The sequence below is a fragment of the Callospermophilus lateralis genome, chromosome 2 (genome assembly GCF_048772815.1).
Source record: "Callospermophilus lateralis isolate mCalLat2 chromosome 2, mCalLat2.hap1, whole genome shotgun sequence".
Lineage (NCBI taxonomy): Eukaryota > Metazoa > Chordata > Mammalia > Rodentia > Sciuridae > Callospermophilus > Callospermophilus lateralis.
Window position 1 is genome coordinate 1,941,880 of NC_135306.1, and position 14,358 is coordinate 1,956,237.

At 58.9% G+C, this 14,358-nt stretch overlaps 2 protein-coding genes across 6 annotated transcripts; one reads left to right on the plus strand and one right to left on the minus strand.

The window, feature by feature from the left end:
- Positions 1 to 2,507: 2,507 nt before the first annotated feature.
- On the minus strand, positions 2,508 to 10,090 carry LOC143392201 (uncharacterized). 3 transcript variants are annotated; one of them, XR_013090318.2, is made up of 4 exons: positions 9,564 to 10,090; positions 6,878 to 7,082; positions 5,542 to 5,776; positions 2,508 to 4,645 (listed from the first exon to the last, which is right to left on the minus strand). XR_013090318.2 is itself a non-coding variant. In XM_076845103.2 (4 exons), exons 1-4 carry the CDS (start codon positions 9,641 to 9,643, stop codon positions 4,525 to 4,527), a joined length of 420 nt encoding a protein of 139 aa, XP_076701218.1. In that variant the 5' UTR covers positions 9,644 to 10,090; the 3' UTR covers positions 2,508 to 4,524. The 3 variants fall into 3 exon arrangements, 1 of the variants encoding a protein (XP_076701218.1); XM_076845103.2 differs by having other exon boundaries at positions 2,508 to 4,559; positions 5,542 to 5,641; XR_013090317.2 differs by having other exon boundaries at positions 2,508 to 5,776.
- Tmem250 (transmembrane protein 250) lies at positions 9,731 to 13,701 on the plus strand. 3 transcript variants are annotated; one of them, XM_076845101.2, is made up of 3 exons: positions 9,731 to 10,137; positions 10,887 to 10,967; positions 11,574 to 13,701. In XM_076845101.2, the coding sequence occupies exon 3, from the start codon at positions 11,613 to 11,615 to the stop codon at positions 12,108 to 12,110; it is 498 nt and encodes a 165-aa protein (XP_076701216.1). In that variant the 5' UTR covers positions 9,731 to 10,137; positions 10,887 to 10,967; positions 11,574 to 11,612; the 3' UTR covers positions 12,111 to 13,701. The 3 variants fall into 3 exon arrangements, with proteins under 3 accessions (XP_076701216.1, XP_076701215.1, XP_076701217.1); XM_076845100.2 differs by lacking the exon at positions 10,887 to 10,967; XM_076845102.2 differs by lacking the exons at positions 9,731 to 10,137; positions 10,887 to 10,967 and adding an exon at positions 10,430 to 10,585.
- The last annotated feature ends 657 nt before the right edge of the window (positions 13,702 to 14,358 follow it).

Consider the following 14,358-nt stretch of genomic DNA (forward strand, 5'->3'; position numbering starts at 1 on the left):
GGCAAGAGTCCGCCCTGTGCCGACCGACCAGGCCGTTCACGAGGTGGGACAGCTGACCTCACGCCACAGGGGTTTGGGTCACAGCACAGGCAAGGGAGGTAAAATCCTGGCCACGGCCAGGTAGGAGGCTTCTCCCTGTTCAGCGCAGCTGGTTTTCAATCAGGAATAGCCCATCTACTGAAATCCACTTAACAAACGGTAAGGGAGTACGACTGGCTGTCGGTGATGAGGGGGAGAGTCCTGGTGCCCATCTCTGTTCTTGGGGCAGGTAGACAAACAGGAGCTGCCCACAGAGGCCACAGATGGACACAGGTGCACGGGTTAATGGTCAAGACATGGCCAGACCACAGGCAGAGGGCACAACACCTTGCCCAGAACCCACTACCACTCAGCAGCCCATTTGTAGTGGCTGAATGACACTCCATCCACTCTGCCCACCTCAGCAGGGGACCCAGACACCCGGGCCAACCCAGAGGCAGGCAACTGGGCCACCCTTTAGGATGCCATTCCTGGGCCACCATTTGTCCCAGGCATTGGAAAACCCTCTTAGACTTGGCCCCAGCAGAGTTTTTATTCCAATTTCCTTCATACTGAGCAGAGATGTGGAACGCAGGAGATCGGGGACCCAGCCCTTCCTGTTTATCCATCTCCACCTCCTCGTTTTCTGTCTTGGAACCCTGTGGGTCCTCTTGAGAGTCCCCCTTTGCTCTCTTTCTGTCTTTCATCGGGGAATTGAACCCACAAAGACTCTACCCCTGAGCCACATCCCCAGCCCTTTTTATTTTGAGTCTTACTAAATTTCTGAAGATATCCTCAAACTCATGATCCTCCTGCCTCAGCCTCCCAAGTTGCTGGGATTACAAGTGTGCATACCATGCCCAGCTGCCTTTGACATTCTTTCCTTTTTTTTTCAATTGTGATATATATGAAAAATTTACCTTTCTTAGTTTTATTTCCATCCTGGGATCTAACCTAGGGCAAGCACTCCGCCACTGAGCCACATCCCCAAATCCACCATTTTGGTCCTTTTTTAAGAGCACAGCTCAGTGGCATTGAGTGCATCCACCACAGTGCAGCTGCCACCTCCGACCAGCTCCAGAACTTTTTCATCTTCCTGAACTGAAACTCGGTTCCCACGAACACTGTCCCCACAAACAGGACTGCTCACCCGCCACTCCACCTCCACTCAAGACTGAGGTATCACACAGGCTCTGTCCTTCTGTGTCTGGGCTCTTCCCTCAGCAGAATGTCCCCAGGTCCGACTGTCTTACTGCCCAGCACGGGTCGCCGGAGGCTGCTGATGGTTCCACAGAAACCCTCCACCAAAACGCGGGAAGGGCCAGGGGCCAGAACAACGAGGAGGGGGGTCCCCAGGGGGTGCAGAGATGGGGTCCTGAGACACAGGCAGCAGCTGGGAGGAAAGACCAAGTCTAGCCTCTCAGGCACGCTGTCCGCCCGCCCATGGACTCTCCTCCCTCCCCGACTGCAGCATGGGGGGAGGGCGGGTGGACTTGCCTCTGCTGGAGCTAGCCCCTAAGGCCCCAGACAGACAGAATGGCCACGCGACCCCAACCCCATCTGTAAAGCATGCACCCCACACTCCGCAGGCCTCAAGGTGCCATGGCTGTTGGGACTTGCGCTTCCTGAGACATGGCCAGCTTTGCAGCATCTGAAGAGAGCCAGATGGTCATGGGGTGCTGCACGAGTGCTCACAGCACAGGTGGCACAGGAGCCACCACTGGGCCCTAGCCTTGAGATGGCCACGTCCCCCCAGGCCCAGGAGCAGGCTCTACAGCACTCCTCCCTGGAGTGCCCACCCACCCGCCACCACCTCTATCTCCCGAAAGACACAACCCGCGATGAACTGGGGCAGCAGGGGGAGAGCAGGGGGAGAGGGTGGGAACGGAGCCGCACAGGCAGGCACACTCCTGTTCTGAGGCCAGAGGAGCCAGCAAAGGCATGGTGGCCTTCTTCCAAGTCTGGCCGGGCCAGGTGACCCCACGTGGAGGACGCCTGCTCCTGGAGGGAGGCTGGGGTGGAGGGAAGCCTTGTGCCCTATGGGGGAGTCTGCCTCCTGGGGAGGAGAAGAGGAAATAGCCTCCTTAGTGGGGAAAGCCCGGGCTGGGGTGCAGCCTAGGGGCAGAGCACTGGCCTGGCTTCGAGCCTCAGTGCGAAAAATGTAAAAGAACGGCATTCTCTGTGGCCAGGACCAGCCTGCTGCCCTGGCCCCTTGAGGGGCATGCTCACCGAGTCCATCTTCTCCCGGCCTCCACCTCACTCTGAGGCTGATTAAATTAGTGAATGCAATCACAATCTAAAGCAAGTTAATTGAGAGAATTTATTTGGGCCTGACAGTTTTATGCATGTTTGATTAAGTATTATAGGGTTTGTTTTTGATTTTGCATAATTTAACTCTAAATCCTGCACTGGGGGGCCCATCAACCATTAACGACCAAAATAAACCTCTTTTCAGATGCATCCATTTATGATTTATTTCTGAGTGCAATATCTTCCAGATTTTTTTGGTGCTGTTTCCAAAGTGACAAATATGTTTAAAGTAACATTTTGGGCCATCCCACTCATCCTATAAATCCTCCAGAATGCATACAATTCATTAAAAGTTTTGAAAGAAGTACAAGTTAGCATTTATACTGCAACAAGTGACACATAAATGCCTGCGTTTGTCTTCCAAGCAAGCCATAAAATATACCCGCTAGCCGGTTCCCGGGAGCCTGCACATCACCCACGCTCTGGGGTGATGATCAGCCTTATCACAAATCTTCAGTCCTGTCAAAGTGAAGCTGCTCAGTCAGGAGTTCAAGTCGAGTCTTTTGTGAAATTAGCACAGAGGCATCAGAGCCCAGGCCTGGGTCTGGGACGCGGGCAGCCCCGGGAGAGGGAGCACCAGCCTCCTGGGACTCCGTCATAGCTGGGTCTGGGTGTTGGGAGGACATGCCCACCTAACAGCCAAGGGGAGGTCCTGCTGCCTGTGGGAGGCCAGGACCACAAGGAGACAAGAGCAGCCCTGCCCTCTGGGGCCTCTGACTGAGGCCTGCTGTTTCTCGGCTTCCCAGGGGCAGCGCTGAGTCTGTCCTGGCCCCGGCCTTGGCAGAGGGCTTCCTGCCATAGATTCCCTGTTTTCCCTTTTGATGCTGAGGAGAAGCCCGGGCCTCACTCATGTTGGGCAAATGCTCTACCCCCAGCCTTACCCCAGCCCCAGGGAAGATGAAGGAGTTGCCCTAGGTTAGATCCCAGGGATGTTCCCTGGACCAGGGCTGGTCTGTGATCTGGCCAGGCCTGCTGCCCCCCCAGGGTCCTGGAGCCTCCGTTCCGAATGCCCAGCACAAAGCCACACTCTAAGCAACAGCCAAGCACACGTGGGGCTGCTCTGTGGCAGGAGGTCTCTGTCCCAGGGAGGAGCTCAGGCCACTGGAAAGATGGGGTGCAGGTGAGCCATCACGTGGAGGGAAAGGTAGGGCGCAGAGGAGGGGGTCCATGGCCCCGGGCCTCCATCTGAGGAAGCAGGGGGCTGTTATAGGTGTAGCTCCCGGTCACCAAGAGGGCTCTCTGAGCAGAGCTCTGGCCTGTGCTGTGGCCAGCAAGGCACAGAGCGTTGGCACAGGTCCTGCCCCTCACGACCCTGTGACCTTGAGCAAGTTACTAGTCCCTTGGTCTCCTGTAAAAGGGGATAGGAGCAGCCATCGGCTGTGGTACCCAGTGCCCTTGGGTTCAGTGACACAGAGACCAACAAGTGCCTGGTACACGCACAGCCGGTGTGCTCCCTTCTCAGGCTGGCCACCCGCCCCAGGACAAGGCAGCCAGGAGCAGTGACGAAGCCCCCTCGCAGGGGAGGGGTCTAAGGAGAGATTTGTTGCCCTCAGGCCCTGCACAGCCATCTCCTCCCTCTGCCCTCACGTGGTCACCCTCTGGTGTGCCTCTGTCCTGACCACTGGTCCTGGTGACCTGAGTGCCAGGAATACACAGGGTTACTGTTGGTTGTATGAATTCGAGTGTGTATTGAGGGAAGACCATAAGCAACGTGCCCCTGATGTGATGTGAGTGGCAGAACTGAGGCCAACTGCGGCCCAGGCAGACCTAGATAGTGATGTCAGCGTCTGCACTGCTGCAAGCACAACTGAACTAGACTTAAAACCCAGACTCTGGGGGGGCGATGGGACCAACAAGACCCGGACAGAGAGGGAGGTCTCGGTAGCTGCTGTCTCCCCACCAGACTCCTCCAGCTTGAATCTAGTTCCAGCGACCCCGACTTAGGACCCATGTCAGGTGAGCACCTGGGACTCCTGGGTAGCCTCAGTCAGGACTCAGAATCAGGATGTGTGTCTGAAGTGTGATGAGCATCCATAAAGTAGACCTGATGAACCCAGCTGTGCCTCAGACTGAGGCACTAACAACTGCTCATCACACTAGTGGATCACGGTCTTAGTCAGCTTTCATTGTTGAGACCGAAAGTCGTAGAACAACTTAGAGGAGGAAGAGTTCATTTTTGCTCGTGGTTTCAGAGGCTCAGTCCATGGCTGGCCGAATCCACTGTTCTGGGCCTGAGGTAGCGCACAGCATCATGGAAGAAGGGCATGGCAGAGACAGCTGGTCATCCATGGTGGCCAGGAAGCAGAGAGAGCGCAAGCTACAGGCCAGGGACACAATATAACCCCAAAGGCACATCCCCGGGACCCAGCCTCTCCAGCCACACCCTACATACTAGCTGCAGTCTCCACCAGCTAGTCTAGTCCAGGGGATGACCCACTGAGGCAGCCGCGGCTCTCACAGGCTATCATCTGACCTTGGAGCGTCCTGGCTCTGTCTCTCATGAGCTTCTGGGAGATACCACAGATCAACCATAGCAGGCCCATCCTAGGGAGCCTTGCATGTGTTGAGGGTCAGGCTTTAGCACATGAACGAGGGACACAACTCACTCCATAGCAGCCCCTCGAATATCTCCAGTTCTGTCGTCAGACTGACCCATGCCAAGGTGGGTCAGGCTCAGGTCTCTCGGGAAGCTCCAGAGAGGATGCCCGAGGGCTAGCCCTATCCAGCCTCACAGGGCTCAGGGTCTGTTCCCAGATGGCTGGCTGTTGTGGAGGCCCCAGCTCCTCCTTAGCAGGCCGGGAGCAGGACTGCTAGAACACCCACCCAGCACGGCGGCTGAGGGGAGACTGCTTGTCTTCCGAGATCCCCGAGAGGGAGGCAGAAACCCAGGCATTCTGTGGCCCAGCCTCAGAAGAAGTCACCACACCCCATCCACCACACTTTTCTTTGGTACTGGGGTTGAACCCTCAGTGCCTTACTCCTGCACTTACAGTTCAGATGGCCGGCTGGTCACCCACTGGTGCCCCTCTCATGGCCTCCCCATGAGACTTCCCAGCATAGCAGCTGGTGCCCAGAGGGAGCAGTGCCCAGGAGGCTGAGAGAACAGCCGGCTTCTCTGAGAGCCCAGAACCACACAGCACAGTCCTCTGGGCCTCCTCTGACTCCAGTCACTAAGGTGGACCACCATGGAGGGGGGGGGAAGTAGACTCCTACCTTGATGGCAAGTGGGAGGGGCTGCAGAAGAGGCGCGAGTGGCTGTCCAGGAAGACAGCGTGTCCCTCACATTGTCCTGTCTTGGGCCCCTCAGCACTTCCTGGAAGCAGGGTGGGGTGGAGGGGGATTATCATTGAGCTTGAAGCCACACTGGGCCTCCCCCAGGAGGGTCAGTGTGAAAATGACCCTGGAGAACTCAGTGACTTGGGAGCCTGAGGCAGGAGGATCTGGGAGCCTGAGGAAGAAGGATCACAAGTTCAAGGTCAGCCTTGGCAAGTTTGAGCAACTTAGTGAGACTGTGTTTCAAAATAAAAACTAAGAAGGGCAGGGGTGTGGCTCAGTGGTACATTGCCTCTGGGTTCACACTCCAGCACACACACACAAAAGACTTTGGGAGATTCTGGATGTGGCTCAGCAGCAGAGGCTTGCCCTGCATGTGCAAGGCCCTGGGTTCCATCCCCAGCACCACCAATTAAAAAAAAAAAAAGCCCAGGAGATGTCACTTGTCTCCCTTTCCCTCCCCCTCACAAGCCACAATGGATCTGGCAGCAAGACCTGGTCATGTCAGGCCCAGAAGTCACCTGGCTAGGCAAAGCGCCAGGTGTCCTTACCCCCGCACCCACCCCCAGCTGGCAGACGGTATGGGGGCAGGTGCAAAGGTCTCCCAGGCCGGCAGGCAGGACCCCTCCTCTCAGCTCTCCCAGGTGTGGGAAAGCCTGCCCAGCACCTGTGTACCAATGGAGCGAGGGACTGCCTGCTCGAATTGTGGACTGGTAGCCGCCCCTGGCCAGGCCAGGCCAGACCACAGGTATTATAGACACAGGGGGCCAGTGAATCCCTGAGGCAGCTGCTCACCTCTGCCACTCTGCTGCCAAGGCGCTAAGCAGCCACAGGCCCTGCACATGTGAGCGTCAGTCCCGTCCCGCCTGCATCCATCCCGCCTGTGCCGAGTTCCCAGCCCAGGCTGAAGGCCTCCCTTGCACTGGCGCCCCTCCCCAGCCCCATCCCGGCTTCTCAGGCCATCCCAGCAGGTGGCGCCAGACCTGCGCCCAGAGCTACACTGGGAGGAAGGCCTTGGCCGACCTGACCCAGGAGTGAGGACCGAGATGGGGACCCTAGCTACCTTTCCACAGCAACATAAGCTGCTGGAGGGCCTTTCGGGCAGGCCGCTGAGCTGCACAGGGCACACTGGGAGGGCCCAGCTGTGGTCACGTCCTGGGGTGGAGGTCATGGACTCCTTTCAGTAGGTGGCTTCCAGAACTTCCAAGGAGTGAAGTCACAACAGCAGGGCACAAGGTAAGGGCAGGGGGTGTTTCCTGGAGCTTCCCTGGCTTACCTCCTGGGGTAGAAGAGGAACCAAGGGAGCCTGGGGGCCAGGAAGGTGGTGACACAGGGCTGCAGGTGACCTCGCAGAGGCAGGGATCTTCCAGAGGGGTCTTGAAGGGTGAGCAGAGGTTGGCAGGTGGAGGAGGAACAGAGACTCATACAAGGAAGGCACGAAGGGGCAAGTCAGGGACAAGCCACCCCAGGATGTGCGGCAGCTGGAGGGGAGACAGAAATGTCCAAAAAACCATCAACCCGAGGGCCGCAGACACACAGCCCAGGGAAGAGGTGCATTTTAAGAGGTTTCTTAAAAACCCGTCGCCCTTCACCTGCTGCTGGGAAGTTTCCAACGCTCCCTGGCTACTGCTCAGCTCCACCACGGTGGCAGGAGGACCAGGGCCACATACCACCAAGCTCCTCAGACCCTTCCACAAGTCAGGGGCCAGTGTGAGCATGGGACAGGGAGGGAGCTACGGGGAGGCTGGGGCTCTGCAGGGCAGCCAGAAGAGTGCCAAAGGAGCGGCCACAGCCAGAGTCAGTCCTGAGGACAATAAGAGAAGGCCCGCATCGGCTCCACAGGGACCAGCAGGCCTGAAATTAGTCCCAGGTGGAGGAACTTGCAGCTTCTGCAGCTCCCCACCCAACACCCCTGCCCAGGTCACACCAGTCTCTTTCTCCTGGGCTCTCACCATCCTCCAGCCCTAAATGACACCTGGACCTGAGTGAAGGATGGGCAGGGGTTGGCCACACATGCTGGTGGTGTTGGCAACGACCTGGGGCCGGGGCCAACTGGATAGATGCCTGACAGGAGAGTCAGGGCCATTAGCTACAGACAAGGTGACAGGGTAGTGGGACCGACCTCAGAGCAAGACCAAACTGGCCACTTCCCTGGAAAGCACACCAGGGGACCTGAAGTCCCCACCTGGAGGCCTTGGGGAGGGTCCTGGTCTCCTTGAAGAGATTCTAATGCAGGGGTGTTGTGGCCGCTCCAAGTGATACATGCCTCCTTAATTTCTCCCCCAAAAGCTTTTTTATAACAGTGAAAAGAATAGGCACAGAAATGTGAAAAAAAAAAAAGTGAAAATGACCTCTGAAACTAAAGTAAATGAAAACGCTCTGCAGACATCCCCCTGCCTCAGGACCCACAGCCCTGGTGGGCCATCCTCACAGGCCTGCCTCACCTGGCTTGTGCGTTCCACCCGGGTCTCTCAAGAGTGGGCGCAGATGGCAGTGACTTCCCCCATCCTCAGGTCAGTCAGTCTCTTGAGGACTGATGCCACCCACAGCCCTCAATAGACCCTCACAACATCCGGAAGATAGTACTGCCCATCTGAGGGGAGGGCAGTCTGTGCCACCCCGTCCTGGGCCTTGGCCTATGGTGAGTCTGCACACCTGCCACCCACCTGCCATCTACCCTCATCCTTCCTCACTGCAAGATGGTGGGCACCTCGAGCAGGTTGTTCTATTCATGTTTCCCGCCGAGGGGCAGTGTGGGTGGATGTCCTGCTCTGGAGTCAGCCCTGTACTCTTCCCCAACTATGCACAACAGGATGTGGGGGGCTGAAAGGACTGGAGCCAACGGCTGTGGGGTCACTAAGGGAGAGCCAGGGAGCCCCAAATGAAGGCACAGGCCAGGGGAAGAGCTGCTCCACAGGGTGACTGCTGCTCTATAGGGTGACCGCCTCCAGTGTGTGCGAAGCCCAGAGTGGCAGACAGGCAGCCTCCTGCTGGCCCACGCCTCGTCCAGGTCAGGGACACAGCCCAATGCTGCACGAGAGGCAAACACTGGTTGGTCTGATCTTAACAGGCCCTTAAAACAGACAATTAAACCCAGCCATCAGGGCACTGTTTCACTGTTTCCGTGTTCACACGTGTACAGTGTGGGGAAGCAGTCGCCCAGGCTTCTCTGGGGAGAGCTCTGCTGGACACTGAAGAACTGGCTCCTGGTGCTCTCCCAGGGGCCCTCACTGGTCCAGTCAGTTTTTAGACTCCAGCTCAGGCTGGGTAAAGGCTCTCTGGTCCTCAGAGGGGCCTCACCCTCTCCCGCACAGTGGAGACTGAGCCAGTCCCCAGCCCCAGGTGGCTCTTCCAGCTGCTGGGAGCCCTTATCTCAAGGGCCTCCACCCAATAGCCTGTCGCCCAACTCTGCCACCTGAACAGCCTGCACCCTGTGACTGGACCGCAGTGGGCCGAGGGTCAATGGGGGAACTCTGAAGGGCCAAAGCTTTCCAGACTCACCATGGGTGGTCTGACCCTGTGGACTTTTCCAGCATACCCCCTGTCCACGACCTCTGTCGCCTGCAGGACCTTGGCAAGGTCATTACCGCTGGCCTGCAGGACCCACCCTCATTCCTTCCTTTTATATTTTTTGTGTTACTGGGGAGTGAACCCAGGGACGCTCTACCACTGAGCTCCATCCCCAGCCCTTTTCATTTTGAGACAGGGTCTTCCTAAGTTGCTCAAGCTGGCCTCGAACTTGTCATGCCCCTGCCTCAGCATCCCGAACCGCTGGGATTACAATTAGGGTCACCACGCCCGACCCAACTCCTTCTGGGGCTTTAGGGAACCCCGCATGGTGTCACACCCAGCTCGCCGCCGACAGCCCTGGTAAACCCGCTCGGCTGCTGCACTGCCCACCGCCGCCGGGCCTCGGGCCTCCGGCCTCCGGGGGTCTCCCGCCTCCGGGGAGCAGCTCGTACCCGATCAGCCCAGGTCCCCCGCAGCGTCGAAGACGCGCGCGCGGAACTCTCACGGGGGTGGGGGGTGCGGCCCAACTCATGAGCGCGCCTGCGCACTGCCGAGCCCTCGAGGCCCGCGCAGTTCCTTGTCTGCGCCTGCGCAGTTCCTTGTCTGCGCCTGGGCGGTGACGTCACAACCGCTCGCGGCTCGTACGCGCGCACCGTGACAGAATCGAGTTCTGGGACGCTTCGCGCGAGGCCAAAAGGAGCACAGCTAGGCTTCGCCGTGCCGGCGCGAGCGGAGTGGGCGGAGGGGGCGTGAAGCCCGCTCTACGGTGGCCGCGGAGGGACGGCGCTACGGCTCCCACGCTGGGCCAAACGCCTCGGGCGGCCGGGCCCGGGCACGCCCGCCCCTCCGGGCTTGCCCCAGCCGGGGGCGCGTGAGGGGCCGCGCCAGCGCTCGGAACTTTCGGCAGAATGCAGTCGCCCTGCTCTCGGAGCTTCGGGCGACAGGGGCGCTCGCAGGCCCAGTCCCCAACACCGCCGGCCTGCCGCCTGATCCAGGACGCCGGCGCCGCCGCGAAGAAGGCACCGGGTGAGCGGCCGGCGGGGAGGGCGGGACCTGGCCGCTGGCCGTCTCCAGGGCAACGCGCGGCGCCGACGCCCGGAAGTGGCGCCCTCAGATGCCCTGGGTGGCGGGCCGGGGTCGCGCGCGGCCCGCGTGGCTTCCGGGTGTGACGCGCCTGCGCGTGGCCCCCTGCGCCCCGTGGCATTCATGGGCACCGGGAGGGTGGCCGTGTGGTGGTCCGCGGGCCGAGCGTGGTCTGCAGGGAGGCTCCTGGTGTGGAGCACCCGGCGCGCAGCCTCATGCACCTGCCGGCTCCGCTGTGCTGTGTCGCAGCCACCAGTGCACCTGCCGAGGCACCGGGTGGCAGGAGCAGAATGGAGCCCTCTGCCAGCAGGCGCACTACCCCAGCTGCGCGGGGTACAGTGACACGCCCAAACGAGGGCGTTGTCCTATCCCCGCAGCGACTGGAGACTAGGTAAAGCTTAGCAGAAGCGCCCGGACTGGGCACAGGACGGATCAGGGTATCCGCCCCCTGAGTGCCTTAGGATGCGCAACCATTTGCTCTGGACCTGCGTCCGGGAGGGGGAGCTAGACTGAAGTCCATCTGAGGACGCGGAAGCTTTTGGCTGCCTTGTTACTAACTTTCGTTATCGGATTTTCTACATCCTGAACTCTCAGTTTGCTGTTTCCTTCCACAGATTATCGAAGCAAGTTGTAAATGGCTTTTACTAGGTGCAACTAGAGAGCCATGTGCCATTTTCTCCTTTCTTTTGTAGCCCAGTCTGAAGGGTTGCTGCATCCCGTGGCAAACAGCATGGACCCAAGGCTGTGGCCCTGCTTTGCCATGACACCCCCAGGTATCCTCCCTGGTTCAGGCAACCCTGGGAGGATAGAGCTGTTGCCCCCCACTCCCCTCCCCTGCTTACAGAGCAGGAGCCTGTGCTCAAGAACATTCCTAAGAAATAACACCACCAGGGCTCAGGCCCCACCTATCAGCATCCTGTCCCTCATCCTAATCCAATTGTTCCTTGTGGAATTGCCTTCAAGGACTATTGTCCCTGAAATCTGCAGAAGTCTTGAGCATTAGTAGACATACAAAATTAAAGCAAGACAAATCTAGAGAACGGTGACTTTGAGAAGCCTTTGGAAAGGAGAAAGCAGCCAGACTCTGCTTGTCTGGACCCCAACTGTTTTGTCACTGACTGCTCTCAGGGAGGCCCTCTTGGGTGAGGGGGCCATGGTCACTTTCCTGGCCTTGCTCAGCATTGTGGATAAAGTGCCACTTCTGGATTTTACATTGTGGGTCCCTTGGAAGAATCCTCAGGAGGGTTTATAAAAAGGAAAGGTGGGGACTGAGCCCCAGGCCTGGCATTTGAGCCTGCTTGGCGGGCTGATTTCTCAGGGAGAGACACCCTCACCGTGTCCTCAGACTGACTTGATGCCCTCCTTGTCTCTCCCCCCAGGACCACGTCTCTTCTGAGGTCTCCAAGGCCTAGGCGCCCATGACACCCATGCTGACTGCCTCCTGGAGGCTGCACCACCACTACAAGCTAGCGCCACCGCCGCTGCCATCGGGGCCAATGCCTGTCATGCCCATCCCACGACGGGTGCGCTCCTTCCACGGCCCGCACACCACCTGCCTGCACGCAGCCTGCGGGCCAGTGAGGGCCTCGCACCTGGCGCGCACCAAGTACAACAACTTTGACGTGTATGTCAAGACGCGCTGGCTTTACGGCTTCATCCGCTTCCTGCTCTACTTCAGCTGCAGCCTCTTCACCGCGGCGCTCTGGGGCGCGCTGGCCGCGCTCTTCTGCCTGCAGTACCTGGGCGTGCGCGTGCTGCTGCGCTTCCAGCGCAAGCTGTCGGTGCTGCTGCTGCTCCTGGGCCGCCGGCGGGTGGACTTCCGCCTCATGAACGAGCTGCTCATCTACGGCATCCACGTAACCATGCTGCTGGTCGGGGGCCTGGGCTGGTGCTTTATGGTCTTTGTGGACATGTGAGGGCATGGCCTCCGCCTGACTTTCTTGATTGTGCCCGCTGCGGGTTCTGTTCTTGATGGGGTGGGCTGGTCAGGGCATTGTGCGCCAGCTTCCTATAGGCGACCACTGCAGAACATGCTCCCCTTCAGGGGAGAAAAGGGCTGAGACTATTCTGTGATAGGAACCACTGCCCCTCTGGCTGGCCTCTGTGTCCCCTGCCGTCTGGGCTTCCGGCTCTGTGGTGGTCTGCTCACCTCCTTCCAGGTCGTCCTGTGGGGTGGCTTCTGTATGTTCTACACTTTGAGATTCTCTGTGACACACACCCCACAGTTAGACCCTACCAGTGGTTTGGGAGACTCTGGACACGGGTGTACTACCCAGGAGCAGATCTGGACAGGGTGCCCCCTGGCTGCTCGGCCCGCTTCCTGCACACCTTCAGCCCATCCTGGCCTTGGTCAGTGTTGGACTTCACTGGCAGACCTGCACTGTCTCACAGCTGCCCACTCCCTCCCGCCTGCCTGTCACCCTGAGGGGCCGTGTGGGTCCCCTTGGATTGCTCCGATGCAGTCTGGCTGGAGTGCAGACAGCCTTGGCTGGTCCCTGACGCAGGGGAATCCCAGGGTGTGTGGGAGCCAGGTAGAGCTCCCTCTACCTCCACCCGGCCAGGCCTGCTGAGAATGTCCCCTGTACTGCATGCTGCTGTGAGCGTGGGGTGTCTGGGGAGCAGGCTTTTGACCTGTCTTCTTGTGAGACAGCACCCAGCACTGAGACCTGCCTTTCTGGAGCAGGTGCCGGGGGTGGGCCAGGCCCACCACAGAGAGCCTCCCCCAGTGCTGTCCCCACCCTGCTGTGGCTGTTGAAGCATCCAGGTGTGAGAGAGCATGACTGAGGGACAGGCAGGGTGTCCTCGGAGCAGGGAGCACCTGGGCCCCTGATCTAGCCTCCTGTGTTGAAGGGGCTCTGGTCAGTTACTCAAAGTGTAGGACACTAGCCTGACCCTGAGGATGGCTACTTGGTCAATACTTGCTTCACCCCAAGTTGTCCCCACTTCCTGGGTTGGGTGGTGGCCCCTTTAAACTTGCCCTGCCAGACAGACCAGTGGCCAGGGGATCTGTGAGTACAGTTGTGTGCCACTGAAGAGCAACTTAGGGAAGCAGAAGCTCCTGGCCACAGATGGCGCTGTAGTTTGTAGCCAGCCTCCGTCCGCTGCTCTTCCAGAGGGAGGCTCCAGAGGGCGCCTGTGAGCCGGAGGGTGGGCGCAGAGCTTCCCGGACCCGCTTTTCTCCTGCTGCAGAGAATCTATTGCACTAGGTCATGCGCATTCCTCAAGCTGCTTTGTTTACGCTCACTGACTCCTGTCACAGAACCCGCAGAGCCCCTCCAGGGCTCACTGACTCCTGTCACAGAACCAGCAGAGCCCCTCCAGGGCGTAGGAGGTAGGAGGAGGAGGTGGGTGCTCCAGAGCCCGGGAGGGGCTGGCTGTGCTGCCTTGAATGTAAACACCATGCCAGGGGCGACAGGACCGCTGTGTGCTGCACCCCGCTGCCCAGTGTCCCGAGTGCCTGTCAATTCTTAACGAGATGAGCCACCTGCATTAAACCTATTTTTTTAACACGTTGATGGAGTAATTGCTTAAAGCTCAGAATATTTATTTGCTTTTTAAGGATATAATCACCAACCAAAAAGACCACAGACTACAGGAGTTTCTCTTCGTGAGGAACTTGGCCTCTGTGGAATGGAAGTCCACACTCTGGTCCTCCCACCCACAAAGACTTCTTACAGTCCTGATTTCAGGCATTATGGCCAAAAAGTTACAGAACCCTCCCATTGTTTCTGGATGAGACAACTTTGTCCTAGAGCAGCATGGGAACAGAGGGGCCAGGTTTGAGTATCTGTGTGTCTCAGGCTCCAGATGCAGTAGGGTCCTAGGGGTGTCGAAGCTGGGCCCGGGTCAGCCAGGTGTGAGGGTGGCTGTGCCCACGATGGGCCCTGCTAGGCCACTCGACATGCCCAGGGGGACATCACCTTCCCAGCAGCTGCTGGCCAGCCTTATCTTCCGCGGGTCTGGGGAATCTTGCTGTTTCCGCGGTGCTGGGGTCAAGCCCAGGGTCTTGCACACAGGACAGGCAGGTGCTGAAGCACAGCCCTGTCCTCGTGCCCACTGTTAACCAGGCTGCCTCTGTCCAGACTGCACAGGGGCTGCTCCATCCACACTGCAGTGCAGGAGCCACCAGCCCCACGAGGCCACTGAGCCTGTGGGCCCAAGGTG

Coding starts and splice junctions, on each gene's coding strand:
- LOC143392201 (XM_076845103.2), bottom strand. CDS start 9,643: ATGAGTTGGGCCGCACCCCCCACCCCCGTGAGAGTTCCGCGCGCGCGT. Junction 7,083..9,563: donor GGGGGACCTGGGCTGATCGG/GTACGAGCTGCT, acceptor TCTCCCCTCCAG/CTGCCGCACATCCTGGGGTG. Junction 4,560..5,541: donor CCCTCCCACTTGCCATCAAG/GTAGGAGTCTAC, acceptor GCGCTACCTCAG/GCCCAGAACAGTGGATTCGG.
- Tmem250 (XM_076845101.2), top strand. CDS start 11,613: ATGACACCCATGCTGACTGCCTCCTGGAGGCTGCACCACCACTACAAG.